At 39.0% G+C, this 26,367-nt stretch overlaps 5 protein-coding genes across 7 annotated transcripts; 2 read left to right on the plus strand and 3 right to left on the minus strand.

Annotated features, from left to right (window-relative positions):
- Nucleotides 1–13,413, plus strand: UREG (urease accessory protein G). The gene is made up of 7 exons (XM_088977287.1): nucleotides 1–149; nucleotides 237–437; nucleotides 1,752–1,812; nucleotides 4,812–5,013; nucleotides 5,190–5,311; nucleotides 5,394–5,498; nucleotides 13,143–13,413. Exons 1-7 carry the CDS (start codon nucleotides 61–63, stop codon nucleotides 13,224–13,226), a joined length of 864 nt encoding a protein of 287 aa, XP_088833413.1. The 5' UTR covers nucleotides 1–60; the 3' UTR covers nucleotides 13,227–13,413.
- Nucleotides 9,691–11,721, minus strand: LOC148866913 (uncharacterized). Its single transcript, XM_088977288.1, has 2 exons — nucleotides 10,360–11,721; nucleotides 9,691–10,066 (listed from the first exon to the last, which is right to left on the minus strand). Exons 1-2 carry the CDS (start codon nucleotides 10,976–10,978, stop codon nucleotides 10,038–10,040), a joined length of 648 nt encoding a protein of 215 aa, XP_088833414.1. The 5' UTR covers nucleotides 10,979–11,721; the 3' UTR covers nucleotides 9,691–10,037.
- Nucleotides 13,414–15,124: 1,711 nt separating the features above from the next.
- Nucleotides 15,125–17,590, minus strand: LOC148866914 (putative (S)-N-methylcoclaurine 3'-hydroxylase isozyme 2). Of its 3 annotated transcripts, none has more exons than XM_088975926.1 (3): nucleotides 17,174–17,589; nucleotides 16,337–17,085; nucleotides 15,125–15,909 (listed from the first exon to the last, which is right to left on the minus strand). In XM_088975926.1, the coding sequence occupies exons 2-3, from the start codon at nucleotides 16,970–16,972 to the stop codon at nucleotides 15,292–15,294; spliced, it is 1,254 nt and encodes a 417-aa protein (XP_088832052.1). In that variant the 5' UTR covers nucleotides 16,973–17,085; nucleotides 17,174–17,589; the 3' UTR covers nucleotides 15,125–15,291. The 3 variants fall into 3 exon arrangements, with proteins under 3 accessions (XP_088832052.1, XP_088832051.1, XP_088832050.1); XM_088975925.1 differs by having other exon boundaries at nucleotides 16,337–17,091; nucleotides 17,174–17,588; XM_088975924.1 differs by having other exon boundaries at nucleotides 16,337–17,590.
- Nucleotides 17,591–18,792: 1,202 nt separating this feature from the next.
- On the plus strand, nucleotides 18,793–23,429 carry LOC148866915 (uncharacterized protein At4g18257-like). Its single transcript, XM_088980240.1, has 3 exons — nucleotides 18,793–19,280; nucleotides 21,531–21,851; nucleotides 22,855–23,429. The coding sequence occupies exons 1-3, from the start codon at nucleotides 19,012–19,014 to the stop codon at nucleotides 23,018–23,020; spliced, it is 756 nt and encodes a 251-aa protein (XP_088836366.1). The 5' UTR covers nucleotides 18,793–19,011; the 3' UTR covers nucleotides 23,021–23,429.
- Nucleotides 23,430–23,514: 85 nt separating this feature from the next.
- LOC148866916 (protein EDS1-like) lies at nucleotides 23,515–26,043 on the minus strand. Its single transcript, XM_088980238.1, has 3 exons — nucleotides 25,510–26,043; nucleotides 24,567–25,355; nucleotides 23,515–24,476 (listed from the first exon to the last, which is right to left on the minus strand). Exons 1-3 carry the CDS (start codon nucleotides 25,840–25,842, stop codon nucleotides 23,730–23,732), a joined length of 1,869 nt encoding a protein of 622 aa, XP_088836364.1. The 5' UTR covers nucleotides 25,843–26,043; the 3' UTR covers nucleotides 23,515–23,729.
- Nucleotides 26,044–26,367: the final 324 nt, after the last annotated feature.

A 26,367-nucleotide genomic window follows, 5' to 3' on the forward strand; every position in this document is an offset into this window, starting at 1 on the left:
GTCTTTCTGTCTTGGTTCTCATAACACTTCTAACAGGAGTAGAAGCTTGAAGAACAGTCAATGGCGTCCGAAGATCATAATCACGGCCATGAGCATCACCATGAACATTATCAAGACCACAACTATCACCACCATCATCATACCCATGAGTAATTTCTCAGGCATGCTTGGTTTGATAGTTTATATGATTTATTAATCCTCTAAGTTTCTTGTTTTTCTTCCTCGCTGTGTATCAGAGCTCAAGATGTTTCTTCAAAAACGACATCATGGGTAGATGCTGATGGGAGAATTTACCATAGCCATGATGGTTTGGCACCACATTCACATGAACCCATATACTCACCTGGGTTTTTTAGCAGAAGAGCTCCTCCACTTACCAACAGAGATTTCAATGAACGAGCTTTTACTGTTGGTATTGGCGGGCCCGTTGGGACTGGGTATGGTTTCTGTTTTCTGTTTGATTTCTCAGTTTGCTCATATTTGGAGGGTATTTCATTTCTTGATTCATATGACTACCAGTGTTTTTTTACTGTCTTAATTAAAGCTGAGATTTCTATTATTTATGTGAGATCTGGGGTCTGGGTTAAAATGGTGAAAAAAAAAGAAAATTGGTAATGTGTACGTTTAGTGGGTTTTGCTCTAAGATTCACACGGAGGGAAAATTGTATTTGTTTCTGGCACTTTGTTTCAATTTTTGGTGTTTTATTTATTTCTAATTTGTTTTATTTCTTTGGTTTTTGGTAGTTATTATTATATTTCAGTGAAAATGTATTGATTTTCATTATATTTTGATATTTATTATTTAATATGAATCTATTCTTGGTTTCTGATTATGGATTTCTACCAATATAATCAATTCCCTCCATTTATTAATCGTTGTGGTTTTGAGGTTTCCGGGATTTTGTTCTTAAATGTAAGTTGATACTGACAAACTATGATGATTTTATTCCAAAATTTCAGATGCCTATTTGGGAGATTTCTACTATGTTCTTTTGTAACTGATTTAGTTTTTTTTTTTTTAAGATTTTGGTTAGGGATTTAGTCTCTAACGTCTGTACTTTTGGTTATGATATCTATGATTATCTCAAAACTTGCAACTGTCACTAATATGTATATTTTTGCACTGCATATCCTATCTTTTTGTACAGAACCTTACTTGTACATGGATTCTGGCGTAAAGGGATTTGCACATACAACAATTCATATTGATACTCTACCTTTGAAAAAAAAAAATCTCTAGCTTCAGTTTGTATTTTAATATTTTTTCTACTTATTGTAATCTCACTCCTAGTTTCCTGTGGGTGTGCTTGCATTATGGAAAAATTCATCTGAAATCCCCTACCACTCAACTTTAATCTATGTATAATGATTAAATCATGGAGTTCAGATGACTGGCAAACCCCCAACTCTCAATTTTAATCCTCTGTAACTGCAGAATTTATGCTTACAGCTCCACAAGTTTCTTGGTTCTGCATGCCATCTTCTTTGTAGTCAAACTGTATAATATGAAAACTTGAGGAATGGAGGGCTAATTCACTCACCTGATTCTGTTTCTGTCCTAATCCAAAGATGGCAACAATTGTTGAAGAAAGGGAAAAATAATGAGGATAAAAGGAAACTATAATGTTCCAAATCTGTTGCCTTCAACGGGCATCCTAATTTTTTCTTTTCATAACCTACAGTAAACATTTAGGTTTCACATGCTATTTTTTTTTCATATTTACTAACACAACTTTTATATTATTCTACAGAAAAACAGCTTTAATGCTGCAATTATGCAAGTTCTTGCGTGACAAGTACAGTCTTGCCGCAGTACGTATTATCTGTTTTGATATTTCATTGATAGTCCATGTACTTTAAAAAAAAAATCTAGTTATTTCTCCATATTTTGAAAAATGTATTTGGTGCAATGTTTGTTTTGAGTTAGCAATGTACCCTACAGGCTTTAAGCATTAATATTTCATGTTTATCAATATGAAGTTGGAGTTAGCAACTGATGGGACGAAAAAAGCAGTATACCACTATGATTTGTCAAATTTTTTTATTATTAGCAGTTTTTGGTTCTCTTTCTTTTAAATAAAAATAAAGTATTTTATTTATGAGGATAAAGGGGTATAAGACAAACGGTTCTAAGAAAATGGAGATCCAAACAGGAAGAAAAGGCCAAGAGGAAGAGGCACCTCAATCCAATACGAAGCATGGCCCTTAGGCTGGCAAAGAAAAACCCCAGTACATAGGTTCTCCCTTCACATTTTCATTAGTAAGAAAATCAGTGATGGATCTGGAAGATCTTAGAATCCAGAAGAATGAGTATTCATCCCAACCACCAAGAATCTTAACTCTACCGCCCTACAGTGGCATTTCTCATACTCCACCAGCATGAAGAAGAATTAAACATGCAGCCTGTAACAATCTGTGAATTGTCCTCAAGATCTAATCCCTCAAAACATGAAGAGGAGAGGAGTACTTGAGACCTTGGAGGTGAGAAAGACTTCCCATATTACTGAATTTCCATCTCCCACTGTCTAGACAAGGCAATAATCATAGCACCTCTACCATGTGAAAGAACCATTCCTTTACCAAAAGGTCCAGAAGGCATAGGATTGCAAAGGGAACAACCATAGAAAATGCACCTAGCAATATCCTTACTAAGAGCAGACCAAGGGAATTGGGTTTTATTTCTAGAGGGAGAGTAGACATATATTCTCATAATCATAGGTAACTTCCCTTCCCTGTCTTCCATCATCATCATCATCCCAACCATTTGGGGTTGGCCACATGAATCATATTTCACCATTCCATTCTGTTTAATGCCATATTCATTGTTAATTTATGAGCGTTAAAATAATTTCTTACTACTTCAACCAGTGTCCTTTTTGGTCTACCTCTAGCTCTTTTAGCCAAGGTTCAAAGTTTTGAACCTTGCACTTTTTTGTTTCAAAATTTCACAAGGGGAGGGAAATAACATTATTTAATATATAAAACAAACAGTTTTTAAAATACCTTAAAATGAACATATTGGTAGCCCACAAATATTATATGTATCAGCCGTTATGTAACAAAATTGTTGAACCTTGCTTCTAGCCTTTTCAACTTGCAACAAATCACTTCTTACAGGTGCTATTAGATGATCTTCTACTCACATGAGCAAACCATCTCAGTTTAACTTCTCTCATTTTATCGCCTATTGGAGATAATTCTAGGTTCCTTCAAACGACTTCATTTCTGACCCTATTGCTTCTAGTTTTCCACTCATCCATCTCAGCATACACATTTATGCCACACTCATTTTTTTTGGACATGTTGTTTCTTGACCGCCCAACACTCTGCTCTATAAAGCATAGCTTCCCTTACAACTGTTTTATAGAATTTTTCTTTTAATGTAAGTGGTATTCATCTATCACGTAAGACTCAATCTCTCCCTTTTTATAAACTATTGAACCAAGGTACCAGACTTTATAACCTTCTTCATTATATGGAGTTCTCTCTTTTTTCCTATTCAGGAAGTGGAGGTTTGATCATTGTAATATGTTATAGTACCAAACCTCAACATCTGGTTTCAAAATCGAGAACCCTTTGTTCTAATTCTAACCACAAGGCTATCAGTGTAATGGTTCAGAGTGAAAATTGCTCCCTCTTAAAAGTTAAATCTCTCTCTCCATTCCTTGCATCACCTTTGGAAAAGCAAAAGCTACACCCTCTGCAATAGTCAACATAACTGCATGAACAGAAAATGTATATTGGCCAAAGTTCAAGTATAAAAGTAAACTCATCCTATTGTTCGCAATAAGAAATATGATTGTTATCCTCTATGTTCAATCTCCATGACTCCATTTACTTGGCCTACTAATATTAAAGTCAAGACATGTAGTTGGTTGAACAATTGAATGCTAATGTTCATATTTACTAACCACTCAATAAATCCCATATTATTAGTGGCTCTATGCACATAAATGATTAAAAATAAATAATATTATAATAAAGATGTCATCATCTCAGTGGATAGAAACCACTACCTTTAACCATGTGATTATTTATATACTTGTATTTTGAATTACACATGCCAACATCTTCTTTGGGAGTGAAGTGACTCAGATACTCATTATATTTTACTATTTTTTGTTCTTGATTTCATAATCTGATAATGATAAAACTCTTATTGTTTATTTTAGTTATAGGATCTGACGTGTATTTAAGTGAATGTAAGATTCTATCAGTGAAAAAAAAGAAGGATTTGATCACATTGGATAAGAACTATCAACCATATGCAGATGGGAATCCACCCCCCCCCCCCCCTTTTTATGATGGCCTCATTAGACTGGTTTGATGACAGGTCAATCTGGAACCCATACCCCATGGAGATTATGGAGTTCTCTTGGGGCCAGAAAGGTCAACTTCAGATTCCTACCATAGTCATCGAGGGAGACTCAGATGGAACCTGATTATGGGAATTGGGCTTTAGAGACTGGTTCACCTTTTTAATGAGATAAGAGAAACATCAATCCTACAGGCTATCCCAAACATGGGTTGGGAGGGCTTTTTGTATTGTGAGAACTTTTTATCCAAAATAGTTGGGTTGCTTGTTCATATTTTTTGCATCCTGCATGTTCCCTCATGGAAAACCTTCATTTTACCATATAATTCAATGTATCAGTTATCTTCTTGAAAAAAATAGGGAAATAGAAAAGGATAAAAAAACAACTAAGTTATTTTCTAACTTCAGTTCTTGCAACTGCAAACTTGATAGCCCAACATCTTCACATGCTGCCTCTAATTTTTATCCTGGATCTTAATTCTGTAACTTGTTTCAGGTGACCAATGATATATTTACAAAAGAGGATGGAGAGTTTCTCATAAAGCACGGTGCACTTCCAGAGGAAAGAATACGTGCTGTAGAAACCGGAGGCTGTCCACATGCTGCAATTAGGGAAGACATCAGTATTAACTTAGGTCCTCTTGAGGAGCTTTCTAACTTGTATAAAGCAGACCTACTTCTTTGTGAATCTGGAGGAGGTAATTTTCTGATCTTTTTGATGCAGTGTCGCGTTTCATGAATTGGTAATTTTAAGTTATTTGGAGTCTCCCTAATCCCAATCTGAGAACAGAACATTTTCTAGTTTCCTAACCAGGTCCATGGAACTGAGCTTTAACCTAAGGATGTCTAACATGTTATAAATATCTGGGTGCAGATAATTTAGCTGCTAACTTCAGCAGGGAGTTGGCTGACTATATCATATACATAATAGATGTCTCTGGTGGTGATAAAATACCTCGAAAAGGTGGTCCAGGCATTACCCAAGCTGACCTCCTAGTACGTTAATAAATGTCGTAGTTGCTGTTGTTTCAGCTTCTGGTGAAATCTATTAACCTGAGTTGTGTGTTTCTAAATATAGGTAATAAACAAGACTGACATTGCACCAGCAGTTGGAGCTGACTTGGTAGTCATGGAACGTGATGCACTGCGGATGCGGGATGGTGGACCCTTTATCTTTGCTCAGGTCTGTAGCATACTCTTGATATATACCTGCAACCATCCAAAAGGTCAAACTCCAGACTGGAGCTCATGGTTAACAGTTCTAGTGAAAATTCTCATATTTGGATTTTACTCATAACTTGGGGAATTCGATTCCTGATTTTTTATTAAAAGTGAAATAGAAGAAATAGAATTCTCCAAAGGATTAAAATGTTCAAAATTTAACTAATGCCAATAGTCATTTTTAAATGACAATTTTTTTACTATTTCTAAACATTTTATTTTAAATCACTAAAATATTTATTTAACAATTTTTAGGTTGTATTTGCATATGGAAATGCATGTGCATGCACATATATGTTTTGGGGGAATTCTTAAACTTTTGATCTTTGAGCATTGAAATACAATAATCTATCCTGTTCCATCTAGATGGTGCTTAGTTCCATTGCCGTTTATCAGAAAATTGGTGCCATAGGCGTTTCACCAATGGATTCTGAATTTTGTTTGGTTAAGCCGTTTATCAATAAAACGCTTTTCTCAGGTTATGCGAGAGCCATTGTTGGAGGAAACGTCATTTTTTACATTTCCCCCAGTGGTGAGCCTTTTTTTACTGTTCGTCTTATGTGGCACCTAGTGGCACTAGCTGTCATAAAGTAACAAAAATCATTTTGTCCCGATTTTCAAGGGAAAATTCATACAAATAAACGGCAGTGGAACTAAATAGCCCCTTAGTATATCTCTTTTGTGAATAAATCTAAATGACATGGAAATCCTTGACATAGCAAGAGGGTTTGGGGCCCAAAAGGGCCATACGTCAAGTATTAATTTTCTGCTGAAGTTTCAGCATTAAAACATAGTGCTGAATTGCCTTGATTATCCGAAGCAGTGACTCTGAGACATTTTGGTAATCAACATTTGTAGGTCCACTGACCCAAATGCCCCCAGAGATGCACCCTTATCCAATTATGGTGGCTCAGCACCATGTTTTGTTTCTGAAGCTTCATCATTTGATCTGGGCTCCCACACTGCCACACATTCCTATGGCCCCTTATGCCAACATGGTTTGAGGCCCAAAAGGGCCATATGTCAAGTATTAATTTTCTGCTGAAGCTTCAGCATTAAAACATAGTACTGAATTGTCTTGATTATCTGAAGCAGTGACTCTGAGACATTTTGGTAATCAACATTTGTAGGTCCATTGACCCAAATGCCCCCAGAGATGCACCCTTATCCAACTATGGTGGCTTAGCACCATGTTTTGTTACTGAAGCTTCATCAGTAGATCTGGGCTCCCACACATTCCTATGGGCCCATATGCTTACTCATATCTTTGCTAAAACTACACCATATATATTATATATTTCTTAGTTTTACATGTTTTTGAAACCTTGAGTTCTAAGACCTCCCTGAATATTTCTGTCCTTGTTTTGGAGGCACTGCCTCTGCAAATTATCCCTGTTTTCAAGTTATTTTCTTCCATTATATCTAAGAGTTCTATATTATGCCTGTGAAAACCTTATTTAGTCCTAGGCTACAGTAGAGAAGAAGGAGAAGAAGAAGAAGAAGAAGAAGAAGAGGAGGAGAAGAAGAAGAAGGGTTCGGCCAGTAGAGGAAAATCAGTCCTCTCTCTAGTCGACCCACTTGTATTTATCTCCAATAACATAGTTACAAGAAAGACCATATTGTCCCTCATAAGTGATGGGACACAACTTAAATTTAAACAAAACAGACCTTTCACTCTCAAATAGATAAACTCAAATGACCAAAATACCCCTGTTTTGTGTATTCTAACACTCCCCCTCAAGCTGGAGAGTATATGTCATGTAGTCTCAGCTTGTCACAAATATAATCTACTCTACCTCGAGACAACCCTTTGTAAAGAGATCTGCCCACTGATTTCCTGAGCTCACATGAGATGTGGTTATCACTCCACTTATCACTTTCTCTCTCACAATGTGACAATCAACCTCAATATGCTTGGTTCTCTAATGGAAGACTGGGTTGGAAGAGATGTGAACAGAATCTTGGTTATCATAGTATAGTCTCATGGGTTTGTCAACCGAGAACCCCCATCTCTTGTAGCAAGTTCTTCAACCATACTAGTTCACGTGGTATGAGCCATAGCTCTGTACTCAGCTTCTGCACTACTCCTTGCCACCACTGTTTGCTTCTTGCTCTTCCAAGTTACAAGATTGCCACCAAGGAAGGTACAATACCCTGTAGTTGATCTCCTGTTTGATATAGAGCCAGCCTAATCAGCATCTATATACCCTGCTATTTCAAGAATCCCTCCACTTTGGTATAGCAAACCACGACTTGGAGCACCCTTTAGGTACCTAACAATCCTTAGAGTTGCTTCCCAATGAGGAATCCGATGATGTTGCATAAAATGACTCACCATACTCACAGCAAATGATATATCTGGTCGGGTAATAGTCAGATAATTCAACTTTCCCACCAACCTCCTGTATCTTCCAAGATCATCAAACTCTTCACCTGCATTAGCACTCAATTTGACATTAAGTTCCATAGGAGTCTCTACTGGTTTAGCACCTAATAGTCTTGTTTCTTCAAGTAGGTCAAGAACATATTTTCTTTGACATAAGTTAATTCCATGCCTTGACCTTGCAACTTCTATTCCTAGGAAGTACTTCATCTTACCCAAATCTTTTGTATTGAAGTGGTCATCTAGGAATTTCTTCAACCTGTCAATCCCATTACTGTCACTTCCAGTTATGACAATATCATCCACATACACCACTAGAAAGATTTTCCCATCTTTTGAGTCATGGCTGAACACAGAATGGTCTACCTAACACTGTTTCATCCCAAAGTCTTTCACTACTTCACTGAACCTGCCAAACCATGCGCGTGGAGATTGTTTCAGGCCATAAATTTTCTTTTTGAGTCTACAAACCTTACCGTCCTCCCCCTGAGCAACAAACCCTGGAGGTTGCTCTATATACACTTCCTCAATGAGATTATGTAGGAAAGCATTTTTTATGTCAAGTTGCACAAGAGGCCAATCATACATAGCAGCTAATGAAATCAACATCCGAACTGAACCAATTTTAGCCACAGGAGAAAATGTCTCCATATAGTCCACACCATACAGTTGAGAATAGCCCTTGGCCACTAACCTGGCTATCGCTCCATATTGCCAGGAGGAAGAGCAGTGAGTTCCCCACGTGTGATTGTGTTGTAGAGCAGAGAGTTCATCTTCCATGGCTTGCCGCCACCCTGGGGAGGTAAGGGCTTCCTAGACAGTCTTCGGAATGGAAATAGATGATAGCAATAATATAAAGTTGCGATGAGAAGCAGAAAGGTGAGCAACTGAAACATAGTGTGAAATAGGATGAGAAGTGCAAGTGCGTTTACCTTTCTGCAAAGCAATAGGAAGATCAAGGTCCAAAGGAGAAGAAGCAATGACAGGATCTGTCGAAGATGACTGAATTGGAGGAGGGGCCGGTGCTCTTCTGTGAGTATACACTTGTCTGATTGGTGGCCTCTCAGTAGTAACTAGCACGGGAGGTGAATCTACAACTGGAATGGGAACCACGGGAAGGGGATCCGCAACAGGGACGGGAAGAGGAATTACGGGGGAAGGAGAAGAAACCACAGTATTTGAGAAAAAATGAACCAATTCAAAGAAGGTGACATCGGAGCACACAAATAACTTATGGAAGTTAGGGTTATAGCACTTATACCCTTTCTGAATCCTTGAGTAGCTAAAGAAGATACACTTAGTAGCTCGTGCATCTAACTTGTCTAAACCAGGCCCCAAGTTTTGAACAAAACAAACACATCCAAAGACTCTTGGGGTGAGAGGAAACGGAGACAAGGTGGGAAACAACACCGAGAAGGGGGATTGACTTCCAAGGATGGACATGGGCATCCGATTGATGAGAAAACAGGATGTGAGGATAGCATCACTCCAAAAATGCTTTGGGACATTCATATTAAGCATCAAAGACCGAGCAATTTCAAGGAGATGTCGATTTTTCCGTTTAGTTAAACCGTTCTGTTGTGGGGTGTAGGCACAAGAAGTTTGATGAATTTTATCTCATGGTGCTCTAAGTATTGCTGAAATAGTATTGAGGTGTACTCTTTGGCATTATCAAAGCGAAGAATTTTAATATGAACACCAAATTGGGTACGTATTTCAGCATAAAATTTTTGAAAAATAGAGAACAATTCACTGCGATCTTTCATAAGATAAATCCATGTCATCCTTGAAAAGTCATCAACAAAAATTACAAAATACTTATAGCCATTGTATGACATCACTTTGATTGGACCCCAGACATCAAAATAAACTAAATAAAAATGACTCAAGACACAACTATCAACTCTTGGACTAAAAGAGACTCTATGATGTTTACTAAGCTGACATGACTCACAATCCAAAGATGAAAGATGACTCAAGGAAGGAACCAGCAACTTCAGAGCCTTGAGAGAAGGATGACCAAGTTTGCAATGCCATTGAAGAGGAGTAAAAGACGACTGAAAAGCTACCGGAGGGCCACCACCATCAAGGTAATACAATCCACCTACCTCATGCCCTTCACCAATCTTCATCCCCGTCTTGAAATCCTGAAACACACAAGAAGAGGGAATGGAACAATTAAGTGACTTGGTTAATCTACTAACAAACATAAGGTTAAAGGGGAACTTGGCGACATATAAAACAGATGATAAAGACAAGGAGGAGAGATCAACATCACCAACACCATTGATGGGAGATGTAGAACCATTAGCAAGAGTAACTGTTTGAGATGTGGAGGACTGAGAAAGAGAAGAAAATACATTAGGAGTCCCAGACATATGGTCCGAGGCTCCGGAGTCAATGATCTAGTGTGAAGGCTTGGAAGCCAAGTAAGCCATACCTGAATGGGCAAGGGTAGTTGTGTTCTGCTGAGAAGATGTGTGAAGGAATTGCTCATATATTGCATGGGGTACACTCACCATCTCCTTTCCAGAAACACCAGTAGATGTGAAGGGGATCAGGTCGGTTTGCTGACTTTCAGTAGTTGTACCACTACCCTTAGTCACGGCATGATTAGCCCAAGTGTTGGGTGGACCATGTAAATCATAGTAGAAATTAACCGTGTGCCCCTCTAATCCACAGTATGTACAATTCCTAGGGGCATTACTTCTTCCTTTACCACGGCCTCCCCCTCTAGTTACCACCATCACCTCTATTTCTTTAGCTGTATCTAGGAACATAAAGTTCACGCTAATTTTTGGTTCCATGCTATTCCACAGCCATGTCATTATTTGTGCATCTTCCTGTTCCCAATCACTAAACCCTAGAGAATCAGAGGAGGGTTTCTCCTCTCTCACATGTTTTACTTTTTTCTTGGCTTTTAAAAACACTTCCATAGATTTTGCCCACGGCACATAATTCTCACCATTCAACTTAATAGATGTCATTTGAACATTTAGGTAATCTGGAGAAATCATAATGCCTGTTTTATTGTCATTCCCATCTCCAATCGATGCCATCTTAACTAAATCACCTTACCTCACAAAGAAATCACTGCCATATGTAGAGTATTCACCTTCAAATATTCAGCACAACCTCACGCACTTCCACAAAACTTATCTCACTTTCAACACCACCAACTTCTTCAAATACACATTACACATCAAATACAAAAGCTGAAATCACTCAATCATTAAATCAAACACATGTACTACACATTGCAGAACCACTCACACACCAAATACAAGAGCTGAAATCACTCAGTCATTAAATCAAACACCTATACTGCACACTGCAGAACCATTCACACACCAAATACAAGGGCTGAAATCACTCAGCCATTCAACCATACACTTACACTGCACTCTGCAGAACCAACTTGTACTCAGCTGAACACTGTTCACCTGAACCCGCTCTCTTCATACTATCGAATAGAGAGCTTCCTACCAATCACCACAAACAGCCACTGCACCATAAACTGGAGGCATGAAGTCCTTCTACAGAGAAAAACGACCACTCCTTTTCAACCTTTCCCTTAATCTCCCAGTGGTTCTTGAGAAATCTGCAAAATCCTAGAGAGGAGGGCGATAAAAAAAACTGGGTAAACCAGAATAAAAGAGCAAGACGAGCAGATCTGAACTTGTTACATGCGCTCTGATACCATGTGAAAACCTTATTTAGTCCTAGGTTACAGTAGAGAAGAAGAAGAAGAAGAAGAAGAAGAAGAAGAGAAGAAGGGTTAGGCCAGTAGAGGAAAATCAGTTCTCTCTCTAGTCGGCCCACTTGTATTTATCTCCAATAACATAGTTACAAGAAAGACCATATTGTCCCTCATAAGTGATGGGACACATAACTTAAACTTAAACAAAACAGACCCTTCACTATCAAATAGATAAACCCAAATGACCAAAATACCCCTGTTTTGTGTACTCTAACAATGCCTTACTGATTAAAAGACCATTTCCTAATGTAGATCCCTGCCATCTGGGGTCTTGGGAGGAGTGGACTGGATATGGTCCTAACCTTTGGCCTTTTTGCACAAAGTGGCTGCTCTTAGACTTGAACCCACGTTCTCATGCTTGACAGCCCAAGATTTTACCATTAACACCAAATAATGGCCCCCCATATTATGCCTTATTGGTTAACAAAAAAAAATCATGTTAAGATCTTTCCTCTTTCCCAAAGCTTCTCCTTGAACTTAGAATATAGCCTTAATAATTGATCTTCATGCCATAAAGAAAGATGGTTTTTCTGATACTCCTCTCTTATGTCTTAATCTTCTCTCAATTACACTTTGCAGTGTTTCCATTGTGACCTCAAATTTTTTTTTTTTTTTGGAAAAGGTATAGTAATATTTATTGATAAGAAATTAAACACAGGAGTCTGAGATCAGTCCCAGAACAGGCTGACTGATCAAATCAGCAAATACACTTTCCATCAAGAGCTAGAAAGAAATACTTCTGACACATTACAGTTTCTAAAATCCGCAGCCACAGACACCTAAGAAATCAGCTTGCCCACTGATTTTTGAATTAACTCTTCCGGACTTGGAATCTTGTTACTGAAAATCCTTCTATTCCTCTCAGTCCAGATGGACCAAATTACAGCAATTGGAACCATCTTCCAGACAGTCTTCTTTTTCTTGCTCAAACCCATAAGCTGCCAGCAACACAATAGCTCTTTAACCGACCTCGGCATCACCCAGCATACCCTCAAAGGAGCTGAGGAAATGGTTCCACAACTAAGCAGAATACGGGCAATGGATACACAAATGATCAGTAGATTCAGCACTGCTCCCACATAGACTGCAAGACAAGTCCGAAACCTGATCCTTCTATTGTTGGTTAAACTGTGTATTCGTAATTTTTATATAAGACACAAGGGTATTTTATTCCTTTTGTTTAGCATTTCTTGTCCTTAAAATCTTATACACTGATCTAGTAAACTTGGTGACAAATCTTTCCATGCATTGCCACATATTGGGACACATCCAGTTTTACTGCCATTCTTGTTTTCGTTTTTTTCTCAGAGCTCCTTTAATTTCAATTGTCAGATTGCCAATCTTAGGAGTTTGAACCACTTTGAATGGGTTTTATATGTAAGAAAACACTGAAAGAAAATTTAGAGTTCCACATGCTTTTGTCCATAGACAACTATGTATCTACACCAGTGAAATATATGCAGGTTAAGCATGGGCTTGGTGTGGAGGAAATTGTGAACCATATCTTACAAGCTTGGGAAGTTGCAACAGGGAAGAAGCGTCACTGACTCTCCAAAGTTCCTGAATTATGTGTTTGAACCTTTGGGTCACGTTTTCTATTGTGTTGCAATGCATTTATTTTCTGAATATTTCACTTTTTTTTTTGTTTAGTGTGACTGAAATGACTACTGATACCAGTTTCCTGACAATATTTCAATAATTAAAAAGCACAATCAAGACTACTTTTTCTTTGAATGGGTCGTTCCCCTATGGTTCCTAGTGTTACTTGTTTGACTTTTCTGTGCTATTGGAACCCTGTTACCTGTAGTTCGTATGACTGACTGGATGTTCAAGAGGTTTGTGGAAGAACTTTCAGTGTTTATCCTACTTTAAGGCCAGGAAACCTGTGGTTTGTAATGCAATCACATACACCAATGGAACTGAGTGGAGGAACCAGAAGGCTCTTTTCCAGCTCTCTAGGAAAACATATCTGCTGAAATACATTGCAAGAGAAGTAAACAACACATTAGTACAAGGTAATGAAAGACTTTGATGGTGTTGATGATATTCTAGGAACGTGTGCCAAGTTTGGATACGGGGCCCAAACTTTTTCAACAACCCAAGTGGAGGGCAATGTTCTACCACAACTAAAATTGCTAATAATCAAAATAAGAGAGATTAAGAGAGTGTTATGCTGAGAGGGAAATATGTCCTCCATAGTCCAAGTGCACTCTTTACTTTGGGTTTAATTTATGGACCCTTTTATAACTATTGGGTTTGTTCCAATGGATAGGAACTACCCACAAATTTCTCTAAATAATTGGGATTAGCCTCCACTGGGATGAGACACTTCTCCCTGTTTGTTGAGACATTTTCTCAATCAATAACTATTTTAATGGACAAAGTCTAAAAGAGATTAGTCAAAACAGATTTTATTTTATAAATAATAATAATAGAAAAAAAGTGTTGATTGTGTGCATGCTGGTCCACATGAAACAGATACTCCATCGATCATGTGGTTATTCTCGTTTCTTACATGTCGAGGATAATATCGAGGGCCATAAGCCACTCGGTTCAACAAGGCCCCGGATGTGGGGTTTGGACTCAACGTTCATTACTATCAAGTGCCCTATTTCAAAACCAAGGCCAATCATTTAGTCAGTCCTGTATGGGGTTCTCTTTTAATACTTTTCACATCAAAAATCAAAATGATTGCATAAAGAGGAGGCAATCCACATAGTAACACATTGGCATAAATTTTACTGAAGTTGATGATTAAGCACAACAGACTGGTGGCTCCCTTCATGTAACCAGCAGGTATGTTTTGGTCGCCAAAACACAACTAAACTCCTTGGAGTGACTAAGAAGCATCTACAAAGAATGATTTATGTGTTTTATCATAAACTTACACTTTCAAACCTAAATTAAATCATTACAACACCAAAAGGTGTGAAAATTCCAAATCCAATTGAAGAAATCATTCCAATTTAAAGGATAATGGATCATTCCAAGCCACAGGGTCATGTCCAATTGCCCACATGTTAACAAAGATTTGGGAGACCTCTTGAATGGCGTATTTCATCACTAAGCGAGTGTCAACGACTTGGTAAAGGGGGAGGAATGGTGCATGAAGGTGCAATCTCAATGCCTCTTTCACACAGGCATTCAAGAATGGTAATTGCCATAAATCATATTCTCTCACAATTTCTTCTTTCATCTCTCTTGCTTGTTCAGGGCGCCCTTTGATCTTTATCTCTTAAAATTTTTGACAGCTCTGTCAACCCCTAATTCGATTGTTAATAGTTAATACACTAGTGTCTGTACCAGCAATGAACAGCAGAACAGCTCCTGCCAATGGGAAGATTCATTTATTACCCTGACCAACTCAATGGCATAAAGGACAGAACAGTAGGAATTTTATTGACCAAAATGCACCTGAAAAATGTACAGTCTACAAGGCAAGAGATTTCTATTGTTGTATTACCACAACAAATTGGAATCACCATTTCAGATAAAAAAAATATGTATGAATGCATCCTTACAATTAGTTTATTTCTTAATTAAATAGTTTCTCAACCAATTAACCAACGAATCAATGTATAGTTGTACACAATCTACAAGAAAAGAAATTTGTTAATAATTTCTCCTTCTCAGTTTAGGAATGAGGAGTAGAGGTTGTTCCTTCTGCAACACAACCCCCAACTTGTCATTCATGTTTAGCGTGGATGGGTGAGTGCCATTTGGGAGAGACCAATTAAAGCAGTAGATCAAGGAGGCCATGATTAGTTGAATTTGCTTGTCAGCCATGGGTAGTCCCGGGCAGATTCTCCCTCCAGCACCAAACGGTATGAACTCAAAATTATTCCCCATGAAACCCAAATTTGACGAAAGGAAGCGCTCTGGATTGAAGGATAATGGGTTGCTCCAAGCCATGGAGTCCCGCCCAATTGCCCATACGTTCACAAAGACCTGAGAGTCCTTTGGAATGGTGTAATTCATCACTGTGCATGTTTTGATGGCTCGGTGAGGGAGGAGGAATGGCGCAGGAGGGTGTAGTCTCAGTGTCTCTTTCAGACAGGCATTCAGGTATACTAGGTTACAGAGATCAGCCTCTCTTACTTGGTTTTCTCTTTTGATCTCTCTTGCTAGTTCTATACGAGCTCTGACCAGGGCCTCTTGATTTTTCATCATCTCCGCCATTGCCCATTCAATTGTTGAGCTACTAGTGTGTGTACCAGCAGTGAACAACTTCTGCAATACGAGGATTAACGCCATTAGTTTCTGATTTCTGAACAGGTAGCTTTACTTACTAGTAGTTATCTGGATTTTCAGATCCATGGCTTCCTATTTCCTTGACCCATTATTTTTGGCTTCTTTAAGATGGGTCTGGTACATCAATCCCTGCTTCCACTACTTAAAAGGATTACATTTTGAGGGCATAGAATCAAGGAAGCAGGGAACTTTCCACAAGGAAATAGGTGAATTTGCTTTAGTGGCAGCCACAAGAAATTGCCTGAGTTCACCACATCAACTCATAAAGCCCATACACTGTAAACAAAATCCATGTATTTACTCAACTCAAACCATTCAATTATGGTCCTGGTCAGTCTGGCCTAGTGTGTCTGTTTGTGGCACTGTGTGTGTGTTTGAGAGAGAGAGAGAGAGAGAGAGAACAAACCAGTAGTGAATTGTTGATCTGATCATCACTGAAGTTGTTGTCAATTAGAGCATCCAGAAGATCCCTTTGCCTTGAAACATGGCCACCAGCACTCTGTGCTTCTCTTCTTTCTTTGATGATATCTTCCCACATGGCAGTAATTTTCACAAACAGTTCTCTAGCCTTCTTGTTTAGCCCTTGAATATCCAATGGGCCTAATATGGGGAAAAGATCAGCCAAGTTTGGAGTAGACGCCACCTCCGAAATACTCCTCACAAGTCTCTTAATCCCCCCCTTCATAATCTCATCATCCTCCAGGCTAATGAAGTCTTTTGACAGAAAAAGATTACACAGGATGTTGAAAACAGTAGCAAACATTACTTCTCCAATGTTCACTACTTCCCCTTCCTTTGAACCCAGATAGCGTATCAGCTCCCTGACCTTCTTCTCCCTCAAAGCTGCCTGAGAATCAATTGCTCTGGTTGAGAACAACTCAGTCCACAAGAAGTTAACCAGATACTTCAATTGATCATTGCGTCTGCTAGAGACCGGAGCATAGCGACCACAGAGTATTTTGTCATGGGTCTTGAGAATTTGGGTTGCAGTTGCAGGCGATGATGCAACCACGATAAGTTGTCTGCCTAGCCTTAGTGACATGAGAGGACCATGAACTTGCGCTAATTGGCCGAGTCTAACATGGGGCTTCCTTCCCAGGCGAAAAATGTTGCCGACGACAGGCCATGGATGTGGACCTGGTGGAAGTGGCGGACCTGTAGCTGAAGATGCAGATTTAATGAGCTTGAGGAAGAGAAAGAAGAGGGAAAGTGAGAGGAAGACAGGAAATAAGAGATTGATGACCTCTCCTGCTAAAGCTGCTTGAGCCATGATTTCCATATGTGCTGCTTTCTTCTTCAAGTTATGTTGAGATTACTTGATCTTTATAAGATAGCACTGGAGCAGGTAATAAGGTTTCACCATGGCGTGGCCAATTACTAGAGATTTCTTTAACCAGCCAGATGCCAGCAACGGAGAAATTATATTTTGATTGACCAGGACATTGCCCAGCTTCTGCAGGCTCATTCAAATCGTTGAATGAGTATGTAGAAGCTGAAGCTTGGTTTTCTTGCTGGTTAAGTCTGTGGATGAGTATGTAGAAGAAAAGAACATTATAAACATTTTATTTATTTATTTCAAAGAGATGAATTGTTCCATAAGCAGTTGACCAGCAGAGAGAGAGAGAGAGATGGAGAAGTCCCATGAATAAAAGCTTTATTTCAGAAATCATTTGGGAGTTTCCCAGAAAATATAATCATTTAGCCTGTGTTTGGTTTGAAGGAAAGAAAGGGAAAGGTAAAAATAGGAAAAAGAAGGAAAAGATAAAAAATTCTTTATAAACCTTGTATAGATTTTTCAACCTTTTCCTTCAAACCAAACATGGCCTTATAAAAGAAGCCAAGAAGGATTGATCATCAAAATCACCCAGTCTTTGAATCTTGGGTGCCAAGGAATTGGCGTGTAGTAACTACTAACTAGTAATGGCTTTCTGGGGTCCAACCGGAAATGTCATCAAACCCATCAAAAAACCGGTCTGATCAGCTCTCGACTCCTTTTCCAGTTCCTTCCTCTCACACAGCAGTTTCCATGTAAAATGGAACAAGTGGCAACTGGCAAGTTTTGAGGTCCACAAACTAGAGGTCTCGTAGATCCAAAATCCCGTATTCAATAAAAAAATCCGATCGATCAATAAGAATTTATCCGATTTCCAAAATTATGGTTCGAATTCGAATTTGAATATCTTATCGGTATATCGGATATCCAATTCGTTAGTATCAAGCGATGTATCCAAATCTGGCTTTCGGATTCAAATTTGATATGATATGACTTATTTGCATCCCTATATTGCCTCTTGGAAGCAATGTAAATCAAGAATTTATATAAAATTTATATTGATTCGGTTTTGTAGGCATTTGAAAGAAGTATAATTATGATTGGGGTAAAATTTTATTCTAGTTTAGATTTGTTGGCATTTGAATGAAATGGAGTTTTACATCATGAATCTATATAAAACCTCAACAATCATAAAGTTTTACATCGTGAATTCATGTAAAATTTCATTCCGGTTTAGATTTGTTGATGTTTGAATGAAATGGAATTTTACATCGTAAATCCATATAAAAACCTCATCAAACATAAAATTTTACATTAATAATTGATGTAAATGCTATGTTGATTTTGTCAATGTAAAACTTTACATTTTTTTATCATGGTTTTTAAAATGTAACGGTTACTTATTATATAGTTTAGTGTAAAATTTTATCATTGTACTTTTATGTTTTACACCGAACCATAATCAATCGATTTTCGAAAATTGAAATGTCTCTCGGTCTCAATCGATTCAGTACTCTGTACAATCAATTTCAAATTAATAATAATCGAGACAATATATCAAAAATCGGAATCGATCTATCAGATACTGGAACCAGAACCGGTTTAATCGGGTCGGACCCCAACCCATTGACAGCACTAGGCTTCTGCCGCTGTGAAGTGGGATTTGGGAGCCCAATCCCTAAGTCAGACAGATACCTCCCTCGTCTCCGTCGTCTTCCCCGGTTCTCTTTCCGGTTGTAGAGAGAGTTTTTGAAGCGGCAATAATCGAATCAATTAATTCGAAGAAGAAGAAGAAGAGGAAGAGGAGGATGGTGGAAGAGGGGAGGAATAAGAGGGTGGTGGAATCACTAGGATGGCTAACGGAATCTTCTGTGATGCCAAAGAAGCACAAGGCCATCGAAGGTGTGGGAGCCTCCTCCATCCTCGAGCTCAAGGCCCAGCTTTACAAAACCCAGGAAGAGGCCAAGAAATCCAAGGAATTAGCCCCCGACGTCGAATTCCACCGCGCCAAGAAGAAAATCGTCCCCCATGGTGTCTTCTCCCAGAAGAATTCTGGCGTTGAGTTCCGAGCTAATAAGTACGCTTTCTTTCTTTCTCCCTTTTATGATTTTCCTTCAGGTGATTTTAGTGGATAGTTATATTCTCTTACAATTTTTTAAAAATAAGCAATTTTTGTTAGAATTCTGCGTAGATTCTGTGTTTTCTTTGTCTGTTTATAATTGAAATTTGAGTTCACTGATCATTTGATAGCTCGAGTCAGAAATTTTCTATTTAGTAGGAGCAGTTCTTGAACACCTATGCTCCAAATGCATACTGGCAGCTGAAAGAATTTGAGCAACAGTTAAAATCCATTTTGGTCTCATATGTTAATTATGAGAAAAAACGTAGAAATTAGAGTAGATTCCCTTAGAAGAACAGGAATACATAAAGAAAATTAAAGGTAAAGGAAATACAAATTATGGAACAATATATCTGTAAATAGGCCAAGAAATGCGCCACCTTCATATCTAGATTTTTCTGTATTGAGGTCCTGTGAGGATCTCTATCCTTTCTCGAAAATTAGGTTCTGGCATGATTCCTAATGCTTTCCCCCTACAAAACCAAGTTCTTGTCTAGGGGCTTTGTTGGAAATTTGTGGAGCAAATGCACCAGCTAGGTAGTAAATAATTTATTCATGCCACTTCTCAGGAACCAAAATGATAATCTATCTTTATAGATGATTTAGTGGTCTTGTAGAGGCACTTCTTTAATCAAAGAATAGACTAGCTGGCTGAAGTAGATTAAATAGAGGAGCTCCATTTTAGGAAGGCCTTAAATCTAGCTTCACTACTTCAACAAGTCACAATAGGCAGTTTCTTCTGTGCTCCTATAAATAAGAGTGGATCCAAAGAACATGAAGTAACTAATGATTGAAAAAAGGGAATGCAGGGTAACCTGTTGCAGACATGAATGTCAGCATATGGCATGAAGGTACCTGTGACTTTGTTTCACAAATTGCAAACATCAATGTTGGCATATGGTATGCCTTACCCTCATAAGGAGTAAAGAGTAAAGCCCTAATACTTTGGAGTTATGAGGAGAACATGAAATATAAAAACTGGTCACGAAAGTATCTGTGACTTTGCTTCACAAATTACATGTGAATTTTCAATCACTAAATTGGATGTAACTTTGTGAATATATTGATAAAACTAAATTGACCGTGAGAGTGAAACAAGTCTGGCTGTGCAATCTTCAATTTTCCTGGTAGATTCTAAGATATCAAATCATCAGAACAATTTTCATGGTTTGTAAATTTGTTGACCCTGTCAGTAGACACATAGGATTGCATGCCATTCATCCATTTGAGATCAAATATTCCTATGGCGACATAGTCCATGTTTAAGAACAATCTATTCCAATTATAGCTAGCTAAAACCTAATATAGTCAGTATATTCTTGTAGAAAGGACTCCTATCTCCCAATCAGCTCAATTGGGGAAGATCCCTAAAGAACCTGCATTGGAAGCTCCAGTTCAAGGCCTGGGATGGGTCAATTAGGGAAGCCCCCCACACAAAAAAGAATGTAGTAAAACTGGGACTGGGTGCCTCTGTCCTCCCAGTTCTATATTTTTGTGTTTCCTTTCAAGAATCAAGAAACAAATGTCAAGAGAGTTATCACAACATTTTATATAAAACAAACTTATAGCTTGTAGGCTTTTTGGTATATTAGTATATTGTGAGGTGTTAGCACTAGCCTTCTCATTCTCTCCACATCATATGGCTTTTGGGGTACATTTAAGTCCAAATTTCCACTTATTTTATTGTGTTTTTTTTTTTTGAAGAGAAAGATAACTTATATCCTAAAAAACAGGGGAGGGATGTACATAAGAGATGTACAAACAGGCCAAAAAAGCACAGAAAGAAAAGCATGTATCAAACTAAGATAGAAAAGAGTTTGCACTATACAAAAAATCCCTTCCCAAACCTTGCTTTGCTAAGGCATCTGCTGTTCCATTGATCTCCCGGGGAATCCATCTAAAGGAGCAGTTCAGCAAAGAAGACAGCTCATGGATTTCTGCAAGGAGGCGAGCTAGCTTCCATGGACAGCTCATGGAGTTTGCACTTACGTTAATAAATCTCTATTCTTTTTACTGGTCAAACAAACATGTTATATTATTTACCATGCCTAATGTCAACACTCTGAATAAATGATAAAACATGTTTCATTTATAATGATAGAACATATTCTATTCTATCATCTACAAGGAAGCCATAATACTCTCTCCCCTCAGTTACTGAAGTCAATCTTTGTCGGTATAAAGTGATTTTTTTGCTAAACATTCCAGGGATAAGCTTGAGCTAAAAGCAGTAAATGATGGATCAGCTAGTTATGCAGCATTAGAGAGGAAAGCCGAGTTATATGAAAAGCTTGCAAGGGGAGAGCTCTCAGATGAGGAAGGAAAGGAGAAGTATTGTGTGGATTTTTTCCATAAGAGCCTCGTGCAGGAAGAGTCACAGCAACCGCAGAGACATGATGCTTCTCCTGGAGCATCAGTAGAGAACGAAGATGACAAAAATGATGCTTCTTATTTGCTCAACACAAAAACTTTAGGACCTGGGCGGACAGCTAGCACAGTAGACAATGATGAACACAAGCGCTTTGTAAGGTATGGCTATAAAGTATAAACTATGTTAGCATTAGTTGAATATGGATGGATATGATGAACAGCATTTGTCAATGCTTTCTTTAACTCGTTGTCATCAAATTAAAATGAATCCGTTTCAACAAGACAAGAAATGACTTCTTTTTTTTTAATGAAAAGTCATTTCTTTTTAAATATGTTATTTGTGATAGATTGGTTGGGATGTCCAAAGATGGATATTTTAGGTATGTTAAACTTGCATGACAGCAAATGATGACACACTTTGCGTGCTATAAAAATCAAAATGAAATTATTTCATTTGTATAGGTCTTTGAATGCCCCTTATAATATCAGTCTATAACTAAAACACCTCCAATAACAACAACATTCATTTTTATTGCATTTCAATTCTTTCCTTTTAATATTACCATTGTCAATGTGTTCGTCTTTTACTGTAACCTATTTGTGTGGATGTAATAGTTCCCTAGAAGTCCCAATTAGACCTGTTCATGGGCCGGGTGGCCCGATGGGCCAGCCCGGCCCCCGGACGGGCTTGAACAGGTATATGGGCCAGCGGGCTTAACCTCGGGCCAAAAAGCCCGGCCCGAGCCCGGCCTGGCCCGACATATAATTAAACCTAAAAACCCTAGTCAAATACCCCTCTTTTTTTCACCTCTTTCCCTTATTTTTCTAGCCGAACCCTTCTTCTCCACATCCTTTTTCCCTTCTTTATATTTTTTTTTAATGTAAATAAATTTTGAATTTATATTCTTTTTTTAATGTAAATAAATTCTAATTTATATTGATTATTGAATAGTTTCTATTTTTTTTATTAGGTCGGGCTTCGGGCTTTTTATCAGAGCCGGGCTTGGGCCCAAATTGTAGGCCCGTTGGTTGGGCCGGGCTCGGGCCTAACATATTTCCATTAATGAAGAGTAAAAGCCCGGCCCGGCCCATGAACAGGTCTAGTCCTAATGACTGACATCATGCATTTCTCTTTAACAATTTACTTATGGTTCTCTCCCAGGGAGGTTCATGAGGAGGCAAATAAAGCAAGAGAAAAGGCGTCTGCACTCAAGTTGCGTAGGCAAGAGCAAGCCACAGCTCGTAGGGAGAAACTGAGGCAAGCATATCTCCGGAAACAATTAGAAAAATTGAAAGCAGCAGCTGCATCAAAGACAGATGAGCAATAGCTAACAGAATGGGTATAGAAGCCGCCTAATTTCCAGCAAGAAAGCTATATATGGATCTGAGTCCCCAAATATGTAACCCATGTTGACTGAATTTTGAAAATGGTGCCTTCCTGTAGCACACTATTGAATTGGATCCATTCTTGAATTATGTATGCATTTAGAGTCTGTTCTTGTCAAAAGAAAGAGGGTGGGGGAAGATTTTAGTGCATTGTCATCGGTCTAGTTTAACAGTCTTTCTCTTTACTCTTTATACTTTATCGTACATACTAGAGAGAATTCAAGTAGAATCTTATGTATAGCTTCTTTCTTTTTTGGTAATGTGTATTGTATAGTATTCAAAACCCACAACGCTTGGGAATTCAGATTTTAAAGTTGCTGATGAAGATGCAATTGGAAAGAAATTGCTTAATATTGTCGATGTTCCACTTGTTGCACCAGATTGTTGCATCATGTCCCCATTATTTTGTTATGATGATTCTTTGAAGCCTCCGACATTTCAGAACTAGCTCCTTTGATACATAGAATTAAAACTTACATACCGGATTATCAGTGGCACTGGCTTCATGAGATCGTTTCTAACACTCAAGGTTCAAACCATGACTTAAAGTGATACAGTAGTAACATAAGTTCCACACTCTCTATCTGAACAAGAATTTTACCTGAACAACATCATTAATTGACTACAATGGTTGTACTACGATTAACCGATCTAACAGGCAGAAGGAAGATCTTTTCCTTTGCCATCCACGAGTCCTGCAATAATGGTAGCCACCGACCTGATCTCAGGCTCCTGTTTTCTCCACCACTTGACAAGGGTAGATTCATCAAAGAACATATCCTTACCTAACTGCTTATTTTTTTCTGCAACTGAAACTAATTTCTCCAATTCCATCACCATGAGTTTCACTTCTTGAGGAGGTTTTCCTCCAGCAGCAGCAAGGCAGAGTTCCTCTACCTTGGCCCAGATACAGGACTCGGAATAGTCTCCTGCTCCCTTCCTATCGACATGCTCAAGCCATCTCTGTGTGTACCTATAACGCTTTGGCCTAGCCCGTTCCATGTACGCCCCGGTGTCATCGTTCTTCGAATGCCGGTAGAAATTGGCTATGTCCAGAGGCTCCACAAGGCGTCGGAACTCCGTCCCCAGCTTAACCCAATCCGGCTTAATCTCAAAGTCATCGGGCAGTTCATACGTCTTTAGCATCTCAATAATCTCATCCCACATCCCTGCTAACTCGAGCCTGATCACATTGGCCAAGAAATCTTTTTCGCCTTCTTGGCGTTTGAAGGAATCGTAGTAACCTACCTTATCTACCTCACATTTGAATCGATAAATGTTCAGCTTCCTGAGAGCTGTTTTGATTTTTTCACAGTTAGCCTCGATCTTCTTTTGCTTTTCTAGTTTCTGCCTCTCCGACTCTTCTGCTGCGCAGAGGCACAGCCTTGCCTTCGTGCTCTGGAATGCGGCATAAGCACAGAGAACGTCACCTAGCAATTCTTGTAATGTCTGATTGAACTAGTAAGAAGAAGCAAGAGTTGAACTTACCAACCCAAGATCATTCAGAACTGTGTCAGCATTTGTTGAAGAAATTGGAGGATCTAGATTGACCAAGTGTGGCTTTGCCAGGCTTCCCTGCAATTCAGTCTTGTACATCAGATGTTCCTTGAGACTTCTCCCAGCAACATCATCGACGGCCTGTGCAGGGTTCAGCTGGAGGAAGTAGAAGAGTAATTGCAGAACGGCATCTGGGTTCTTCACGGCTACCAGTTTTCCGTTGCCCATACAGAAGACATAGGTTCCAGAAGGTCGGTATGGGCTAAGGTCAATGAAGCCGGCTATGGCCCCCGGCAACAAATCGGTGCACCCCATGAGCGAGCAGGCATCATGGCTTGCGACGCACAAGGCATTCCTCATCACAGTGCTAAAGAAATCTGTTGCTGATTCTTTGGTAATTTTTTGGGGCCCTGTCTTGATGGAATCAAGAATTGTCTGTAGCTTTTCCCGTTGAATGGATGAAGGAGGGACAAGTAAGAGACGAGGAACAATGTCGTATCTCGTGACGAAATTAACGAAAAGGTGAGACCACCTCTCTCGCCGGAGTGCGTGCCCGAAAACACGATCACCGACGAGGGGGGATCCAAAGGTGACACATCGAGGAAGAACATAGTTCTGGTTTTGATTTGGGTTCTGGTTTTGATTTGGGTTTTGGTTTTGATCAGTTTTTCGTCGTATATGATGTTCTAGTACCCAGATGGTAGCAAGAACGGCGATGGCACCGCCGGACGAGTGCCCGGTAAACACAATTTTCTTTTCCTCACTCAAAGCTTTATTCACCTGAACGGAAAAAAAAATTATAAAGAAAAACCCATCAAATCGATCTTAAAACCTGCGCATTTCCATTATAATAAGTAGCTATAAACAAGAAACAATGGCTGAAATCGAAACTGTAGCAGCAGCTAGGACATAAGAACTGGCGTTGACTACCTACCTCGTCACGGAACCCATTAGTCTGCATAACTTTATGGAAACGACTGAGAAATGATGCGTTAACGACGGCGGTTTCATCGTTTCCGATGCTTCTAAGAAAAGGGAAGAGCTCAAGGACGAGCTTTGACTCTGCAAAAGGGTGCTCAGGAGCAAACCACTCGTCGACCGACCATGAACCGGAGAAGGCAAAGATGACCTCTTTGGCATGTACGTTGCGAGTGTAGTAGGTGGTAACAGTAGCACCCTTATGAGCCTTCAGGGCCAGAGGACAAGCTCTCTTTATCAAGTCCTCCATCTCCGTAATATCGCCGAGGCTCTTTCCCTCCGTCGCCATTTTTCTTGACAACTGCAAGTCTGTCTGCAACGCAATAGAGTGGGTGAGAGAGAGAGAGAGAGAGAGAGAGAGAGAGAGAGAGAGAGAGAGAGAAACGAGAACAGGGAGAGCTAACTACCGAAACTGCCCCTGGTACGTTTACTTGTTAGAGCACAGAGTGCAGGGTGCAATGGTCATTTACTATTGCGAATCCCAGCAATAGCGTTAACTTAAATTATAAAGAAGAAACTTCGCCGAAAAGAATTCAACAGAGGCATTCTTGACAAATAATGACAATTAATTATTGCGCGTGGGGCCAGGAGAACGGGACTTGGCCCTAATAAATGGACCATAATGGGCTTCAGTAGGCCCAATTTCTACTTTACCGAATCTGCTAATTGGCTCATTAGCCCTCCTTTCTTTATCTCGTTGACTTGACTATACCTTCAATTGTTCTTGCCCTCTTTTTCTTTATGATAATTACACAATCATGATAGAAGGTTTATCACGAGGTAGAATTTTTTTTTTCTTTTTGCTAGATAATTA

This window comes from Nelumbo lutea, chromosome 3 (genome assembly GCF_056320005.1).
Source record: "Nelumbo lutea isolate HS-2025 chromosome 3, American lotus-T2T, whole genome shotgun sequence".
Classification (NCBI taxonomy): Eukaryota; Viridiplantae; Streptophyta; class Magnoliopsida; order Proteales; family Nelumbonaceae; genus Nelumbo; species Nelumbo lutea.